The sequence below is a fragment of the Acomys russatus genome, chromosome 8 (genome assembly GCF_903995435.1).
Source record: "Acomys russatus chromosome 8, mAcoRus1.1, whole genome shotgun sequence".
Lineage (NCBI taxonomy): Eukaryota > Metazoa > Chordata > Mammalia > Rodentia > Muridae > Acomys > Acomys russatus.
In genome coordinates, this window is record NC_067144.1 from 75,997,446 (window position 1) to 76,014,597 (window position 17,152).

The window sequence follows — 17,152 nt, forward strand, 5'->3', positions numbered from 1 at the left end:
TTTTGCGTGTTTGCATTTTCATCATGATTTTGCTCTTGTACAGCCCTGAACAGTGACTCAAATCCTCAGGTCAAGAAGCAGCTAATGGGAGCACATTAGGGAAGGTTTGTTGAGACTGAGCTATGAGGCTGACGGATGTAGGTTCAATGATGGGGTTGGTAGAGTGCTTACCTAACACCCAGGAAGCTCTGGGTTCCCTCCCCAGTGACACATGACTATGATTCTAGCATTCTGGAGGTAGAAAAAAGGATAAAGTCCTCATCTACATGTCTATCTATCTATCTATCTATCATCTATCTCTATGTATCTATCATCTATGTATCTATGTATCTGTCTATTTATCACCTATCTATCTATCTAATATATATATGTAGTTTGGGGCTATTCTGGGATACATAAGGCCCTGGTGGAAGGTAACACAAGACCGGGAAATGGTGTCACAGCCAAAACACACAAGTGCTAAGAACTCCAAGCAGAGTGGCTTTTACCTGTTATGCAGAAGGCCGCATCCACCCTTCCCCTGTCCATAGTGCCAACTGCAGGGAAGAGGAGTGAACAACGTCACCACGAACCATCTGGGACTTTGAAAGAAAGCCACAGGGTATAGATGCTGGACTCTGTCTAGGTCAGGTTGCCAGAGGATGTGGCAGCCGGGAGCTGTGTCTCCAGAGCTGAGGGCCTGCACATGACAGTGGACATTATCAAGCTTTACCAGGAGCCTGTTCTGCTTTCCAGGGCCAAGGGGCTGTGAGGGAGGACTAAGGAGGGGCTGGGGTGAAGTGTGTTGGTAATGGTGGTTCTTGGAGTCTGACTTTGGAGGCTGTGTTGGGGAGCTGGTAAGGCTCTTTCAGGAGTCATTGGAAGATTGTGTCCAACACAGCGGCCAACCAGGGCCTGCCAGTGTAAGAGTAACTTTTATTTGCCTGATGTAATTGTTGTCTTGGAGGCTTACTGCTGAAAAACTCACCCTTTCTAGTTCTTTCTGAACTCTGGCTGGCTGGTTCAACTCAGCTGTTCTGGGTCAAACTCCTCCCCAAGTGGACTGATTCAACCTGGCTTCTCTCTGCTTCTCACTGAACTGTTCTGCTTGGCCTCTAACTAACTCTGGCAAGTTGTTGTTGTTGCTGTTGTTGTTTTCTTCCTCTTCTTCTTCTTCTTCTTCTTTCTTTTTGCATTTTTTGAGACAGGGTTTCTCTGTGTAGCCTTGGCTGTCCTGGACTCACTTTGTAGACCAGGCTGGCCTCAAACTCACAGCCATCCACCTGTCTCTGCCTCCCTGAGTGCTGGGATTAACATTGTGCGCCACCGCACCTGGCTGTCAATTTGTTCTAATCTGGCTCCTTTTTACTTTCTGCCTTTTCTGCCTCCACTGCCCTGAAATGAACTGCATGAACTCACAAAGGGACTCAAGTCCCCTGCACTGCATTTGCTGTGCTGACAGAACTGCCTTCCAGCTGACCGAATCTCCCTGATCAGCTCTTAAGTACCACCATTTCCTGTGATGTTCTTGTGGAAGTTGAGTATCCTTCTCTGACTCTTTCTGTTAAAGCTTTCACTGATGCCTCACTTTGCCTGCCCCTCAATTAAATGGAACTTCCAAACATGGCTGCCTCTTAAAAGTGTGTGCTAAAGGAGTGCCTGCATTCCAGCCAGATCACTCAGACCTAGTTTTTTGGATGTGATTCCCTAGCCAAGCAGCCATGTTGCTGGATTAAAATTCATCTATAACACTGGGCTAGTCCTCTGAGAGCATCTCTTCCCAACCCAGAGGTGGCACTGACATCCTTATCAAGCTAGGAACTGTAGCTTGGCCCTGACCCTGGGGCATAACTACAGAGTCGATAAATAATGAAAAAAGTCATACACTTTATTCATATATTTCACAGTGGAATCTTACAGCTCAGAATAGAAGCAAAGCAGGAAACAACCAACAAACAGCACAGACAGGGAGAGCTGAGGAAGGCGTGTTCCCACACTTCAAGGTGCTTGCACATCTCGTCTGGAAGTAGGTACCTCACAGCATTGCACCTGAGAAAGTATCTAAGATGCTGCTCCCAGAGGAAGCATGAGGAAGTTTTCTGCATATGGAGTGCCTGAGTGAGAGGCCCTCCTCAGCAAAGGTGGAGCCCCGGCTATGTCCCATCCATTGCCTTCTGGAGGACCAGGCAGAAGGAAGGGGGCCGAGTCGCACCATAGGTAAGACACTCCTACTCCATATTTAGTAGTTCTGGCATGGTTACACCCAGGGCCAGAAGAGGACAGAGGACAACGACTTCTCCTTTCTCATCTTTGTCCCAAGCTAGGAACTTAATCCCATCGCCAGTCTACAGAACAACCTAGCCATCAGGAAGAGGCCTAATGTCTGAGGCACCATCGCACAGTCCAAATGCAGGTGAACTGCAGACATTCATTCGGGCTCGTTCTCCGGGTGCAGTGAGGTAGTAAGAGAAAAAACGTGACTCAGAAGCAAAGGAACTGGAGCCACGAGTCCCTGATTCTGTGTCCCTCAGGCCCCAGGTGTCTAGCTGAAATACACAGGCTCCATCGGGTACCAGGCTCTGCCTGTTGCCAAGGCTAAGAAGTAAATTTTAGTCTCTGAGAGGCTGATAGAAACAGTGGCAGAGAGCCGAGAACCAGACTGAATGACACCAGATAGAGCTCACCCAAGAGACAGATGGGCAAGGGGGACATGCCGACATTAGCTTCTTGCTCTGAGGGCTCTGCGTAGGCCCTCAGCCTGTCAAAGGCCAAGTGACTCCTGGAATTGGGTGTCATGTCAACATGCAGGAGAGCAAGCCCTTTCCTCCCAGCCATGTCTACTCAGGCTGTTGATGAAGTCATTATAACATGACCAGCCCAAACTGCACAGCAGAGCTAGGCCACAGGAGACAGGTAGCTCTCTCTCAAGGTGTCTGTCCCTGGGCCCAAGCCCCTGCCTGGTCTCCCTGCTTTCTCAGGCTATCAGAGGTCACAGTTCTTTACTTATCAAAGAGGCCTGAGCACGAGCCAAAATGGAGTCCTAGCAGGAGAGCGTCACTCTCCTTTGCATTTGGCCCTGTGTGCCCAAACCCATCAGGATCCGGTCATCCCCTCTGGAAGGGAGCTGCAGAAGTGGCCTGGGGGTGTGGGGCACTGAAGCCCACACAGGACCAGGTAGCACAGTCAGACGAGTCATGGTTTAATAAAAGTAAAAGGCCCTTTGAATCATCTCAAAAAGTACATTGTGCACAGGGAGTTAAAAAATCAGCCCCTTGGTTTTCTTGCAGAAGGGTGTTGAAGACAAAAGTAGTTGGGACAAAGGCCACCTGGATTAGCTGTTCGCCTGTGCAAACAGGAAGAAGAGATGAGGTTACTCACTGAAGACTGACAAAGCTGTCTTTTCCCCCTGATGATGTGAGAGAGCCAGAGTCTGAGCCCAGGCCGCACAGACTTCTGCAGGCGGAGCTCAGGCCACAGGTGCAGAAGCACGTGGGCCTCTTCCCAGAAGCCTCTGCTTGGCTCAGGCCTGGCTCTGCCTTGAGATGTCACTCATGAGGTCCTCCCCTCTTGCTTGTGGTATCCCCTCCCACTCAGCACTCTCCTTCCTCAAGGTCTTGCTGAGTGGCCGCCCCTCCCTCTAACCTCTTCTTCATGCCCCTCAGCATAGTCCAGCTTATTCCCAACTCTTCCTCTGCCAGGAGAGGACTTCCCCTCCAGAGATGTGACACCCTGAGCCCAGGTGTCACTTGTATTAGGCATGGTCAGGTGTCATGATGAGGCCCCGTCCCAGCCCCTCTTTCTCAGGCAGACGGCAGGAGACAGTCTCCTTCTGTGGGAACCTCTCCCATGAGTCCATGTTTAAGCACGCCATCATTCTGACCCCTGGCATGGAAGCAGCTGGGGGCCCATCAGATTGTGTTGATGAGGCAGGAGGGTAGGCTCACGGGAACTCCTGGGCTTCCCCCTCACTGTGCAACCTCCCCTGGACCTAAGTAGTGAACTTGAGATCTCTAGCCACCCCTCACCCACTGAACATAAAAGTAATGCCCCTCAAGAGACTCCCTTTGAGAAAGACTGCCATTGGACTATTCCATCACCCACATATGTAAGTGGGTGAAAGCTGCGTGGGTGCCTGACTCTGCTGACCCTGCACTAAAATGCAGAGCCAAGAGGGTTCTATAAGTCTAGTTCTGCCATCAGCACTGGCAGGACGACCAGTGAGGTTGACAGTGCCCCTCTCCCAACATGTACAGCACCCACCACAGGCTCAGACGGGGTGTATAGAAGGATTGGGAAATCAGAGGGGTTGGGCTTGGGCTTGGGGTTGGGGGTGGTCTGGAACAGAGGCATGAAAGGTGCTCCAGGAGCAACTCAGGCTATGAAAGTGTCTGCTTCCTGCCAACATGCACTCTTCCCAGACCTGAGGCCTGAGGAGATGGACAGCCCAGAAAGCAAGGACATTACCCTCATTTGTTGGTAGATCCAGTCTGTAAATACTGTCACGTTGCCGTATACTCCAGGCCTGTATGCCTTGGCACATCCTGAGCCCCAGCTCGTGTCACCAATCAGCCACCAGATGCCATTCTTCAAGGTAACCAGTGGCCCTCCACTGTCTCCCTGGGGGAACACAGCAGGTTACTGAGGAGAGAGAGGCACACTAAAAACACAGCGGCCACCACGAGCCATGCAGAAAAGACACAGTCTCCGGATATGTGAGGGCAGGTGTGGGTCTGTCTCCACAGCAGGAGGCCAACGGTCACAGAGACCACCCAAAAGATGACCTTGGTCCGTGCCAGCTAGCTGTTAGCAAATGCACGGCAGAGCACAGCTGAACTACTATACCAACAGTTGTGCCAAACAAAAGCTTCTCTGGAGACCATAGTGTATAGTTCTGGCTTCTGCTAGCGGCCTTCCATCCCTCCCCACAGTCGCTCTCAGCTAACCCAGTGTTCCTGGGAGGCATCTTTGGTACCATCAGAACCCCATGCCTCACACTCAAAGGCTGAACTAAGAACTCACAGTTACCTGGCAAGAGTCGACAAAGCCCTGCAGGAAGCCGGCACAGATCATGGCTGGTGTGACAAGGCTGTTGTATATGTATTTACTGTTACATTTGGTGTGTTCGATCAAGCGCACCATGGCAGCATTCAGCACGTCCGAGGTCTTTCCTGACAAAAGAGGCTCCAGTCAATAGCTCTTGTGGACATCTTCCTCAAGAAGCCCACAGTCCAAGGAGACGAGACAATCACACACCTCTCTCCCCTCCTCCCTCCCTGTAATGGTTAACATTGATTGGCAGGAAGGATCTAGAACCATCCTAGAGACAAACTTCTGAGTGTGTCTATGAGGGAATTTCTAGAGTGGGTAAACTGAGGGAAAATGCTCACAAGACGGGTGGCACCAGTCCATGGGCTGGGTCCCCGGCTGAATAAAAAGGAGAAAGTGGGCTAAGCATCAGCATCCACCTCTCTCTCTCTGCACCCTAACAATATATACGTGAGCTGCCATCTCATGCTCCCGACGCCATGCTTGCCCACGCTGCTGACCGCACCATCAAACTGCGAACAATAAGTACTTCTTCCCTTGAGTTACTTCTGCCAAGACTTTTGTCACAGGGATGAGAAAGTAAGTCGTATACTCCCTCAGTCCACTACAATACCAAGCCCTCTTCCTGTATGCTAGGTAAGGCTAAGGTAACGTTTCCGTTATTCAATTGGGGGGGGGGGCACGGAGGAAGCAAGGTACATAGCTTAGGCACATTGTCCAAAGTCAACAGCCACTGAATAATGGAGCTGAGATTTAAATGAAGAGGTCCCACTGTGCAAACCAACATGCCACCCTGTGCCGCGACCCAAAGCCTCACCTTTCTCATAGGTGGCCCCCCACCCTGAAATCCAGCACTCTTGGGATAGGTCCAGCGTCATGCCTGGGTTTGGCAGACACACAGGTTTCACTAAATCTGTTTAAAGAATAGCAAAAAGTGAGTTACCCAGGCCTAGAGGGACTCTGTGGGCATCTCCCTGGCTGTCCCACGCACGTTCCCTGCCCAGGGATCCAGGTTCCCACGAGTCCTGGACCTCCCATGCCCACCCAGCAGGTCCCATGCCCATCCGACAGGCCCTGCTTCTTGGCAGGTGAGGCAGATCCTCTGCACATTTGCTGCTCGTATCTGGAGCTGAGTGCTGGTTCTGCTTCTGAAACCCAGCACACAGGCCTTCAGGTGACAGGGGGGCAGAAAGGACTTGTGATGTGCTATTATTTAGTGTGTGACTTGCTCCCCAGCTTGAATGCACGCACTGCAGAGGAGGAGAGGTCTGTCCTCATCTGTAGACTCTAGACCACTCCATGTTACTGCATGGACTAGAGAGAGGGTACTAAGAGGCTAAGGAAAGGGCTCAGCATGCACAAAGTCCTGGATTCTATCCCTCATAAAACCAGGCATGGCCGAGCCGGGCATGGTGGTGCACGCCTGTAAGCCCAGCACTTAGGAGGCAGAGGCAGGAGCATCAGGAACTCAACCTCATGTACAGATGTATAGAGTGACCAGCCTAAACCACATGGCACCCTCTCCCGCCGTCAAAATATATTGTATACGTTATCAGAACCTCAAATTTTAAAATACAATTTTTGAAAAGGGAAATATCTCGCAAACAGACTATTCTTTAATGGACAAACTTATTAAAGTCCTTTTTAAAACACATAATACCATTTCTGTGATTCCTTTATGTTTATAAAGTATTGGAGAAAGCACACATTAAAAAAAGCTAATGGTCTATATTGTTCAATTTTAATGTATCTTGCTTTCAGAATATACTCGTTAAAAATAAAAAGAAAGAAAGAAAAGAAAAGAAAATCAGTTGTCCTGGGAGAGATGGCTCAGTGGTTAGGAGCACGGGTTGCTCTTCCAGGGGACCTGTGTTTAATTCCAGCACTCACATGATGGCTCCCAACTGTCCCAGGGAATGTGGACAGCTTCTTCTGGCCTCTGTGGGCACCAGGCACACAAGTGGTGCACAGATATACTCGTAGGCAAGTGTACACATACACCCATACACATAAAATAAAAGCTTAAAAGTAATTTAGATGTTTTTAAAAGCAGTAATCTTTACAAATTATCAACCAGATGGCCTAAGATGGAGAATGTTGTCCCACTGGGACACTGAACAATGTTTGAAGCCTCTGACCAGCACAACTGAGGGATTCTACTGCCCTCTAGTGGGCCTAGACTCACATACCATTAAAAGCCAGAGGCGTCTGCAGCTTCATGAGAGCAATGTCGTTATTCTTGGTCTTGGAGTCATAATTTGGATGGGAAATCACTTTTTCTACCTGGTGTCTGCTTCCATAGAACATGAGAGACTGTCTTAAAATCCCCGCGAACGCAGTCCAGTATCTCGGGCTGCTGAGGGGTCTGAAAGACAGAGTGACCGCACACAGAAACTCAGGACTACAGATATGAGGTGCTCCTTTCACAGGCTTTAAAATACATATGCTAACCTCTATTCAGATCTAGCCAATGGACAGCTCATTCTCCATGCTTGTGGGGAGAGCAGGGACTGACTCTGACATGAACTCTGGTGCCCCCTATTTGACCACTTCCCCTTGGTGGGGAGGCCTGGTGACACTCAGAGGAAGGGGAAGCAGGTTATCCAAATGAGACCTGATAGGCTGTGATCATATGGTGGGTAGGGGAAGAGGTCCCTTTCTGTCACAGGCCTAGGGGAGGGGAACAGGGTGAAAGAGGGAGGGAGGGAGTAACGGGAAGATACAAGTGAAGGGATAACAACCCGGATGTAATCTGAATAAATTATTTTTTAAAAAAAGAAAAAGAAAAAAATTACATGTGCTGAGTCTGGGGGTAAGATGACAACCCCAAACCACAGAGCAAGACTGGGCAGGGGGGTTTCCTTCCCACCTACCCACAGTTTCCTACTGCTGAACAGCCCCGTGGAGGTTCTGCCCCTTCTCCCAACCTTCTGCATCAGCCCACAAATAGCTCACCCTTCTGTGAGACTTAAGGTCACATTTCTGACAAGACTGGGTCCCAGTAGTCTTCTTGTGCCAGAGCATTTACTGACACACAGTGGGTGGGTGCTTTAAAAATGTAATGTGTGCCAACAGACATACTTGGAGTTTATTCCAGCCCTGTTCTTTCATCTGGGGCTTTCTTTGGTATTTTAGGAGAGCTTCAGCTACTAGAGGGACCTCAGGATCTGGGATGTGAGAGGAAGGAAGAAACACTCCCAGGTAAGCTGGCTTCCCTAGCTTCTCAGCAGTGCCTGGGAGGAGGAGGAGGAAGAGGAGGAGGAAGAAGAGGAGGAGGAAGAGCAGGAAGAGGAGGAGGAACAGGAAGAGGAAGAGGAGGAGGAAGAGGAGGAACAGGAGGAGGAAAAGCAGGAAGAGGAAGAGGAAGAAGAGGAAGAAGAGGAGGAAGAGGAGCAGGAAAAGAAGGAAGAGGAGGAGGGCTCTCCCAGCACCAGGCTGAGAGTCATTGAGTCATCTGTCAAAGGCCACACAGCCAGAGAATGGCTAGGCCAGGACTTGAACCAAGCTGAGCCTCACTTAAGGCAGCAAGTGCCCCAAATCTGTCTAATAAAGAAGGTATAAGCCGGGTGGTGGTGGTGCACACCTTTAATCCCAGCACTCGGGAGGCAGAGGCAGGTGGACCACTATGAGTTTGAGGCCAGCCTGGTCTACAAAGCGAATCCAAGAAAGCAAAGGCTACACAACAAACAAACAAACAAAACGGGTGTGATTATGCTGGAGGTGTGGTCCATCCCTGCACTCAGGAGGCTGAGGCAGAAGAATCCTCCACTTCAGGCCAATCTGAGCTACATAACAAAACCCTTGGGAGGGACTGGAGGAAAGGAAAGAGGTAGAAGGAAGAGGAGTTGGAAGGATAAGAGAAAAGGAGAGAGGGAAGAACGGAGGGAGGGAGGGAGGGAGGAGCAGGGAGAAAACCAGAACGGCAACAGTGTCTCCAGCAAGAGCGGACACTACACAGTATGGCTGCCCTCACGCTTCTTGCCCATCTGTAAAGCCAGTGCCAAGACCGAGGGTGTCTATTGGGGCTCCTAGAGAACCTGTGAGGGCAGTGTGAGGCTGTCAAAGCGGGCTTTGCCCTGAGATAAGCTGCAGCAGAAGTGAGACTGATAGAGCAAGAGGCTCAAGCTGAGAAGATGGCAGCCGGAGCACAGCCGGTCACAGTGCTGTGGCTAATCATCAGCTTGTTCCAAGCTAGGATGCAGCAGCAGGCAGGAGAGACCTGGGGCATATTTGTCTAATAAGTGGATGAGGCTGTGCACCTGTAGTGCATATGTCCTCACCCAGCAGAGGTCACTCCCTTATAATAGGACATGGGAGCTTCCACACAGCGTGGTGCAGGTCACACGGTGGCAGAGCCACACTCTAAACCCAGGAGTCTGGGCCATATTACTCCACCCTACTTCGCTAGACCTCGCAGGATGCAGACATACTCTTCCACACAGTGGGCGGCCGTCACAATCCACTCCGGGGTGATGATGGAGCCTCCGCAGACATGGATGCCTTGGACATGCAGGCTGACCTGCCAGGGCCAGTCTCCTGGGGAGGCATTCGATCCACCCACAATCCTGTTCTGGCGTCTCACTGAGCGAATCCCGCACTCTGAGGGCGACAAGCACATGTCAGGTGACAGCCAACAGAGCAGAAGACACCAGGGCCAGCACAAAGGCAACCAGCTGCCTTTCCTTGGCCTCACCAGGCTGTGGGGGGCCATTGGAAGGTGACAGTTGTTGCCTCTGAATAAGCAAGTGGCTGGGTAGAGCTCTCCTAGGTGCCCAGAGGGCTACTCTTTCCCTGGCTGGAGCACTAGCTAATTCTTATTGCTACCTGATTTCGTCAGATCTCTGCCAGGATTGGGAAGGTCCTGGGTAACAGGCTCCTTACCCCCAGACTCCTAAGCAAAGAAGAGGAAGCTGGATGGCGCTGAAGGTGGGTGAGGTGAGTGAGGGGTTCAGCAGGTGGTACAAAGGTGAGATGAGAGGAGGTGACGTCATGTGTGAGGTGAGTGAGGAGGCAGGAGCTGAGCAAGGAGGTTAGTGAGGGGCGACTGGGTTGAAGGAAGGCTGAGCCCCCCAGGAAATAAGAAACACAGGGTTCTTTTCTGACTAGTTGTTTCACACTGAGGGAGATCTACTCCAGGCTGAGCAGCCCCTGATGGCCTGAAGGAGGAGCTCTAGAGACTTCACAGGTGTGGGGCAAGTTCTCAGTGGAGAGATGCCAAGTAGATGTTGGAGACTACTTGATGTGCTGGAAGGTCCCCAGGCTAGTGGCTCGTGTGGGGTACTAACTGAGCAGGTCTGGTGCATCTCAGCACAGTGTGGGGCAGGACTTCTGGGAGCACTCTCTAAGTACCACAGCTGTACCTCTCTGAGTGACTAAATACCCATGAGGCATAGGGAAAGGGCTAACAGCAATGCTTTTCTCTTGGCTGTGCAACACCTACTGGGGACCTTAAGGAGTCTCAGAGCTTCTTTGATAAAAGGTGGGCTTCAAGTCCCACATCTAGGCTGGCCATCTATATTTACCTAGTGTGGGGCCCATGAGCAGTTCACACACACACACACACACACACACACACACACACACACACACACACACGGAGAGAGAGAGAGAGAGAGAGAGAGAGAGAGAGAGAGAGAGAGAGAGAGAGAGAGAGAGAGAGAGAGCACAGTTAGCCATCATGCAAGCTCCTGAGGAAGGTAGAAGGCTTGTTTGGTGTTAGCTCTCCTTGTTACATGATGCAGCTCTGGCTTTGGCCTAGGCCTGGTCACTGCTGCAAAAGCTTCGGGTTCACACACAGCTTGCTAACCATCCCTCTGCTTCATGGAGAAGGAGCTGCTAAGGCCCCGCCCTCATGGTGGCACTTAAACCAAGGCCTGTCAGTGTCCAGCCGTCACCTGTCCTCAGTAGACACTACAGTGCAACAGAATTCCAAAATAGAGATCATAGCGTGAGCGAGAGGCTTCCAGGCACACGCCAGCCGGCTCCTGGATGCCTGCCCTCACTGTATCCCAAGACCCAGAAACGTTTTCCCAAAGCCACAAACTGGATCCTACTCAGAAGCATAGAAAAGCACCGTTGGGAAGTACTCACCTATACAGCGTAAAGAAACCACCATACGGGATGGACAGGAGTCACTGGAAAGAAAAAACTCTGGTTACCACAGCAGAGAGAGGCAGCAGTGTCTTTTCCTGGCATTGCCTCCTATCTACCACTAACGATCTTTCCATTATGACTAAACCTACATGGAGACAGTGGCAAAGAGTGGGCACAGAGTACCAGGCTCAAATCCAGATACACAACCTTGGACATGATGCTCACCCTCTCTCTGTCATTTCCCAGCAGGTAGACTAAGATAATAATTCAGAATGACCGCTGATCTGCGGTGTGCCAATTCTTAAACCTTTGGAGCCCCTACAGGATACCTCCGGTGGGAAATTTTATACCTAAGCACAAGTGAAGTCAAACCATAGTGATGCTATGTACGCATAGAAGGTATACCTACAAGCCAGAGAGACGGCTCAGGGGGGAAGGGTGTAGAGATTGTTAATTCAGAAAATGGTTGTTCTGGCAAGAGATCACATCCAAAGACCTAGGTATATGTGATCTGGCTGGAATCCAAGCATGCCTTTAATCCAGGAGACGGTGCAAACAGATCTGCCTCGTATGCAACAAGTATCAGGTAACTAAAGGCTTAGGTCCAGGTACACACCTCTAATCCCAAATGAAGGTAAAGTTCATTTATAGAAGGAAGCACCCATGTTTGAAAGTGGTGTCTGAGTGGCAGAAAAGGTGATGAATCAGAGAAGATTTGACACAACAGGACACACCCAACTCTCACAAGAAGAGAAAGGAAAAGGAAACTACTTAAGAGGCAGCTTTTGCCAGAACAGTAACAGAGAGATGGCTTGCAGAAGATGGAACAGGCCAGAAAAATGAGAAGAAGCCAGAAGATTAGAGCAGATCACTGAGTTAGATTGAGGCCAAGCAGAGCAATTCAGGGCTCAAAGAGAAGCCAGATTGAATAAGTCAGCTGGGAGAAGAGTTTGAGCCAGAACAGCTGAGTTAAACCAGCCAGCCCAGAGCTCAGAAAGAACAAGTAAGGGTGAGCTCATTAAGCAGTAAGTCTCAGAGTCTGAAAATGTTCTAGGCCTAGGTTAGATTGTACAGAGGCTCGAAGCTTCCGGGACTAGGCCTAGGCCAGCAGAAGGAGGCAGTAACTGAGTCTGACAACAACTGAGTCTTGAGTATCATGGAAAACACCTAAAATGTCAATGCTGAAGAGTCTGAGGCAGGAAGATCACCATTCCAGAGCCAGCCTGGGCTACATAGCAAGACCCTGTAACAAAAAAATAAGCAGCTATCCACCAGTGTCCTCAGAAAGTGGTCTGGAAACTTCTGATTTCCCTAGATGGCTTTACATGGAAACCACAGATGACAACACAACGAATACTTTGCCAGGGACCAAGTTGGGAGTCAAACATCATGCTGAGCATGAGAAAGAAACAATCAGTGCATTTGTCCTATAGACATTGTCCTGGTGCACAGAAGAGGCCACAGCCCTGTGCCTTGATGGCATCAACTGTCAGGTGTGGTTCTGTGGGAACGGCTAATTTCCCAAACCCTGATGTCCCATAAGGCAACCTGGACAGATAGGGCCTCACACAGAGCAGCCCACCTCATTGACACCCATGCACACATTGAATGGGGACCTTTCCAAACCCCAAATGAGGAGCTACCATCATACCATCACCTGTCCTGGCTACCAGGGAGAAGCCCCAAGAAGGGAGCATTGCAAAGACATGGCTTCTGCATCCTATGATGTCACTAAAGCCTTGGCTCTGAACACAGACCATGGGTACTTTGTACTGTGCACACAGTCAAGCTGTTTGCACCAGTGAATGCCTCTGCAAATGCCTCACTTGAGGTACTAGACTTCTGTGTGCATTGAGATGTACAAAGTTACTGAGATGCCTCATTTCTGTGTATAAAACATTCAGGTTTAATTGCAGAATGCAGGCACCTGTGTATGTAAGCAAATTTGCATCTTTTCAAGTTATATTGTGCTACACAAACAAATGTGTCCATCTCATTAGTTTGCATGTTCCTTCTAGTCTTTAAATCATATGTACACAGAGGAACTGTCTGAAGATAAATTTCCTTTTTAGGTGTTACCAGCAAACATTTGATTTGTGTGCATACCTATCTTATAGTCCCGTATACCTGAGGTCACATGAATTTTTCTCAGGTGAAAAGAGGCCACAAGTTTAAGAAGCCCAATAGTAGACAATAGCTTCCTGTCAGCCACTTCTGCAGTTGTGAAGGCCCTCACCTAGGCTGGCAGCCTGAGGCTACCCTCCTCTGCTGTGCCCCCTTCTGCCCCAGCAGCCTGCACCCCCTCACGCTTGCCGACAAGAGCCTCTCAACTCACAAAAAGCACTGTGCCGCCTATGCTAAGCCCTGCTCTCTGGATGGAACACCTGGCAGGGCACGAAGACAAGCCATCCTGGCTGGTGGCCACCAGGAAAACAAGTGACTCAGTAGAGAGGTGGAGTGAGTGATCAGTTCTCCAGTCCTCACAGGCAGTACCTGACAGCTGGCCCTAGAGGTGCCTGAGGCACCTGGAGAGGAGCAATGAAAATCTGGGAGAAGTCTCTGCACAAAGACATCATGGGGCCCCAATATCAAAAACATCCAGAAAAGAGCAATGGCCCTGAAAAGTCATGGACGCACAAATGGTGGTTGGTTGTCTATGTCCCCTCCAAACTCCCAACAGCTCACCCATAAACCCTATGATCTGTGGTTAGGGTACTGCAAATGTTTGTTAAACTAGCCATTCGCACCAGGGTTCAAACAAAACATTACCCTTATGGCATCCTTTCACTGCCAGTCATGGGTTGAAGCCAAAGGCCAGAAAATCTCTTGGACTCCCGGTGCCTGATGCGACAGTGCCATACAGTTTGTCCCTCTGAGCTTATGCCAGAGACTAGGCCCCAAAGTCTATGTCCATGGTACTGAGAGAGAGAACAGAGCCTTGACATAATTGTGATGCTCAGAGGTGGGGCTCCATGAAATTAAGTCATGAGATGAGGGAGTCTCTGTGAAAGACTTCTGGTGGCTTCATAAGAACAAAAACAGAGGCGACACAGGGCTTAATGTTCCTGACATGCTAAGATGTGGCTCTGGGGCCCTGTGAGAGCCATGCCACGCCATATGTCTTTAAAAGCATGAGTCAACAAAGCAAAAGCAAAACTAAAACCCTTTTCTTTATAAAGCAGCTTGCTCCAGGCATTTTGTTATAGTAACAAAAAGCCAACCAACACATAGCCTAGCACAGTACATATACCTCCTATTGTCTGGAGAATAAAAAACAAATAAAAAAAAATGACAAAAGTCTAACCTCACTTCACAGTGTTAGCCATTACTGACAGCAGGTCAGACAGTAGAGAGTGAAACCAAAATGGCAAAATGGCACAGTTGCTAAGAATAAACTCAAGGTTGCTAACCTCTACCCCGTGTGGAGCTCACTCCCCACCCCCACCCCCACCCAGAATACAGTCTAGAGGAATGAACGCAGGATGGCAGTGTCTGTGGGATCTCCTCCTCATCCTTCTCAAATTTTGCAAATCAACGGAGCCCTCCATACCTGTGGTAGAGCTTTTTATAGAGGTCGATGCTGCCTGCACTCACATTCAGCTTCATAAAGCTTGTTGCCCCACTGCTGTCTGGTATGCCTTGACTAGAGTAAAAATTGTTCCTGGAAAAAAAGGCAGAAAATATTACTGAAAATAATTCTTCGGGCATATCAGTTCAGAGAGCACACTCCACATTATAAAGCCACCCTTGGATGATGGCTGCAGTAGAAGGGACACCTAAGCGCTCTAAAAACCAAAACCCAAATTCAAATTCAGCCATGCCATGTGAAAACCACTGTGCAACGCAGAAACCTTGATTTGGAAGGTTAGAGTCTTCCATCAGGGTGTTTCAGACCCAAGGTGAGCTGGGACAACAGGATGCTAAGGGTACCCGATTACACACTGCCTGGTAAAGTGTACAGATATTAGTCTGCCCATGACAAAATCCCCACCCGTTCTGAATACAGGAGTATCCCTGTGTACCCAAAGCTCTGAGTCACAAGATGATATTTGTGTGTGTGGAGACCAGATGCCAACACAGAGCACCTTCCTCAATGGCTCTCCACTGTATTTAAAAAAGTATTTTCTTATTTTACACATGTGCCTGACCGCATATATGCCTATCCGTCATAGATATGCTTAGTGTTCTCAGAGGCCAGATGGAACTGGAGTTACCATGTGGGTGCTGGGAATTGAACTCAGTTTCTCTGAAAGAGGAGCTGGTGCCCTGAACGGCTGAGCCATCTTTCTAGTCCCCTCTACCTTACACTTTGAGCCTGGGTCTCTCCCTAAATCTGGCTCTCATCAGTTCAGTTAAGCCGACTAGCCAGCAAGCCCCAAAGATCCTCCTGTCTCTGCCTTCCACTACTGAAGTTACAGTTTGCCTCCATGGCTAGCTTTTGCATAGGCACTTAAACCCACTAAGCTGCCCAGTTCCATAGGGTGGCAGAGAAATCCTCATTAAAACCACAACTCTTTTCCTGGGTTTAAGGCCTGCCAGTCTTCACAAGAGCCATAATTTGGATTTGGTTTATCTGCTCCAAATCCACATTGATTCCCCAGTGTTGAGGCAATAGGGACTTTAAGTAACATTTGTGTCCCAGCAACTCCATTCCCACGAAGGGATCAATTCTGTTCTAAGGGGTTGACTTAAGTCTCTCAAGAACAGGTCATCCCGTGCAGATCTAGTCCCCTCCCCCCATGCTCCTCAGCTCTCCCACTTTCCTTACCAAGAGGTGAAACAGCACCAGGCCTTCACTGGAAGTCAACACATGATCTCAGATATCTTCTAGAGTGGTGGGCTAAAATAAACCCCACTCCCCACAAAGTACCCAGCTTCAAATTTTCTTATAGAAGACACAGGCAATGCTGGAACCACTGGCCAGGGAGTAAGATATTCCTTGTCAACCCTGCCCACAGTCCCTGGTTGATACAAATAGGAGGAAATCCTCTTTCTTTCTTTCTTTCCTTCCTTCCTTCCTTCCTTCTTTCCTTCTTTCCTTCCTTCCTTCCTTTCTTTTTTGGTGTCGTTATTTTGAGCAAGGTCTCTCTGTGTGGCCCTAGCTGTCCTGGAACTCACTCTGTAGGCGAGGCTGGCCTCAAACTCCAAGATCTACCTGCCTTTGCCTCCTGGGTTCTGGGATCAAAGGCGTGCACCACCACCGCCCAGCAGAAAGCAATTCTTAAATGCGACTCTGCTTGGGTCTCCTCCATGCCCAAAGCCTTAGGTGGCTCCCACCTACAGTGAACAGAACAAAGGCTCAGCTCATCTGACACACTCCAAGGACAGGAAGTGACGTTGCCCTTATCCTCTGTCTCTCCTCCCAGCACCCCAGCACTACATGGACATCCCCAAGTAGACAGAAAAGACAGGGAGCCTAGGTCAACAGTGTCGGGGTGTTGAGGTTGCCCTCTGGTGGCAGGAACCAGTTTTTGGAAGGTGACAAGTGTCTGCAGCATCCAGTGCCTGGCCCATACAGAGAGCTGGAGAGATGGGTCTTTACATGTCTACTGTCAGTGTCATTGTGATAGCATTGTGTCCCTCCTGGGGCACCATACTCACTTGTAGCCCATGTCTTCACACGCTGCTCTGCCATAGCTCTCATTCCAATCATCCTGGCACACAGGGTACCAGGCTTTCCTCTGAGATGAGTAAACTTGGAGGGTAAAACTCGGCCCATAGAGGCGAACTGCATGAGGAGAAAGATGCTCTGTGAACCTCAGCTCCAGATGCTGCTCTACCCGCACACTGCCCATGTGCCCACAGCTTCTTCCCAAGGCCATGGCTGCACACAAAGAGGAGCCGTAAATCCCTGCTTCCCCGATTAAAAGAATTCTAGGGGCTGGAGAGATGGCTCAGTGTTTAAGAGCACTGTCTGCTCTTCCAAAGGATCCAGGTTCAATTCCCAGCACCCACATGGCAGCTCACAACTGTCTGTCACTCTGAGATCTGACACCCCTACACCAAAGCACATAAAATAAAAATTAAATAAAAT

The 17,152-nt window shown here is 49.6% G+C and overlaps 1 protein-coding gene across 1 annotated transcript in view; it reads right to left on the reverse strand.

Annotated features, from left to right (window-relative positions):
* Window positions 1-3,245: 3,245 nt before the first annotated feature.
* Tmprss2 (transmembrane serine protease 2) overlaps window positions 3,246-17,152 on the reverse strand; it is a 39,259-nt gene continuing 25,352 nt past the window's right edge. The window contains exons 6-14 of the mRNA XM_051150329.1: window positions 16,720-16,846; window positions 14,669-14,779; window positions 11,116-11,159; window positions 9,456-9,624; window positions 7,215-7,390; window positions 5,843-5,938; window positions 5,005-5,147; window positions 4,444-4,596; window positions 3,246-3,322 (exon numbers count right to left, since the gene is read on the reverse strand). Of these exons, the coding sequence (XP_051006286.1) occupies window positions 3,311-3,322; window positions 4,444-4,596; window positions 5,005-5,147; window positions 5,843-5,938; window positions 7,215-7,390; window positions 9,456-9,624; window positions 11,116-11,159; window positions 14,669-14,779; window positions 16,720-16,846 (1,031 nt within the window). The 3' untranslated portion in view covers window positions 3,246-3,310. The remainder of the gene's footprint in view (window positions 3,323-4,443; window positions 4,597-5,004; window positions 5,148-5,842; window positions 5,939-7,214; window positions 7,391-9,455; window positions 9,625-11,115; window positions 11,160-14,668; window positions 14,780-16,719; window positions 16,847-17,152) is intronic.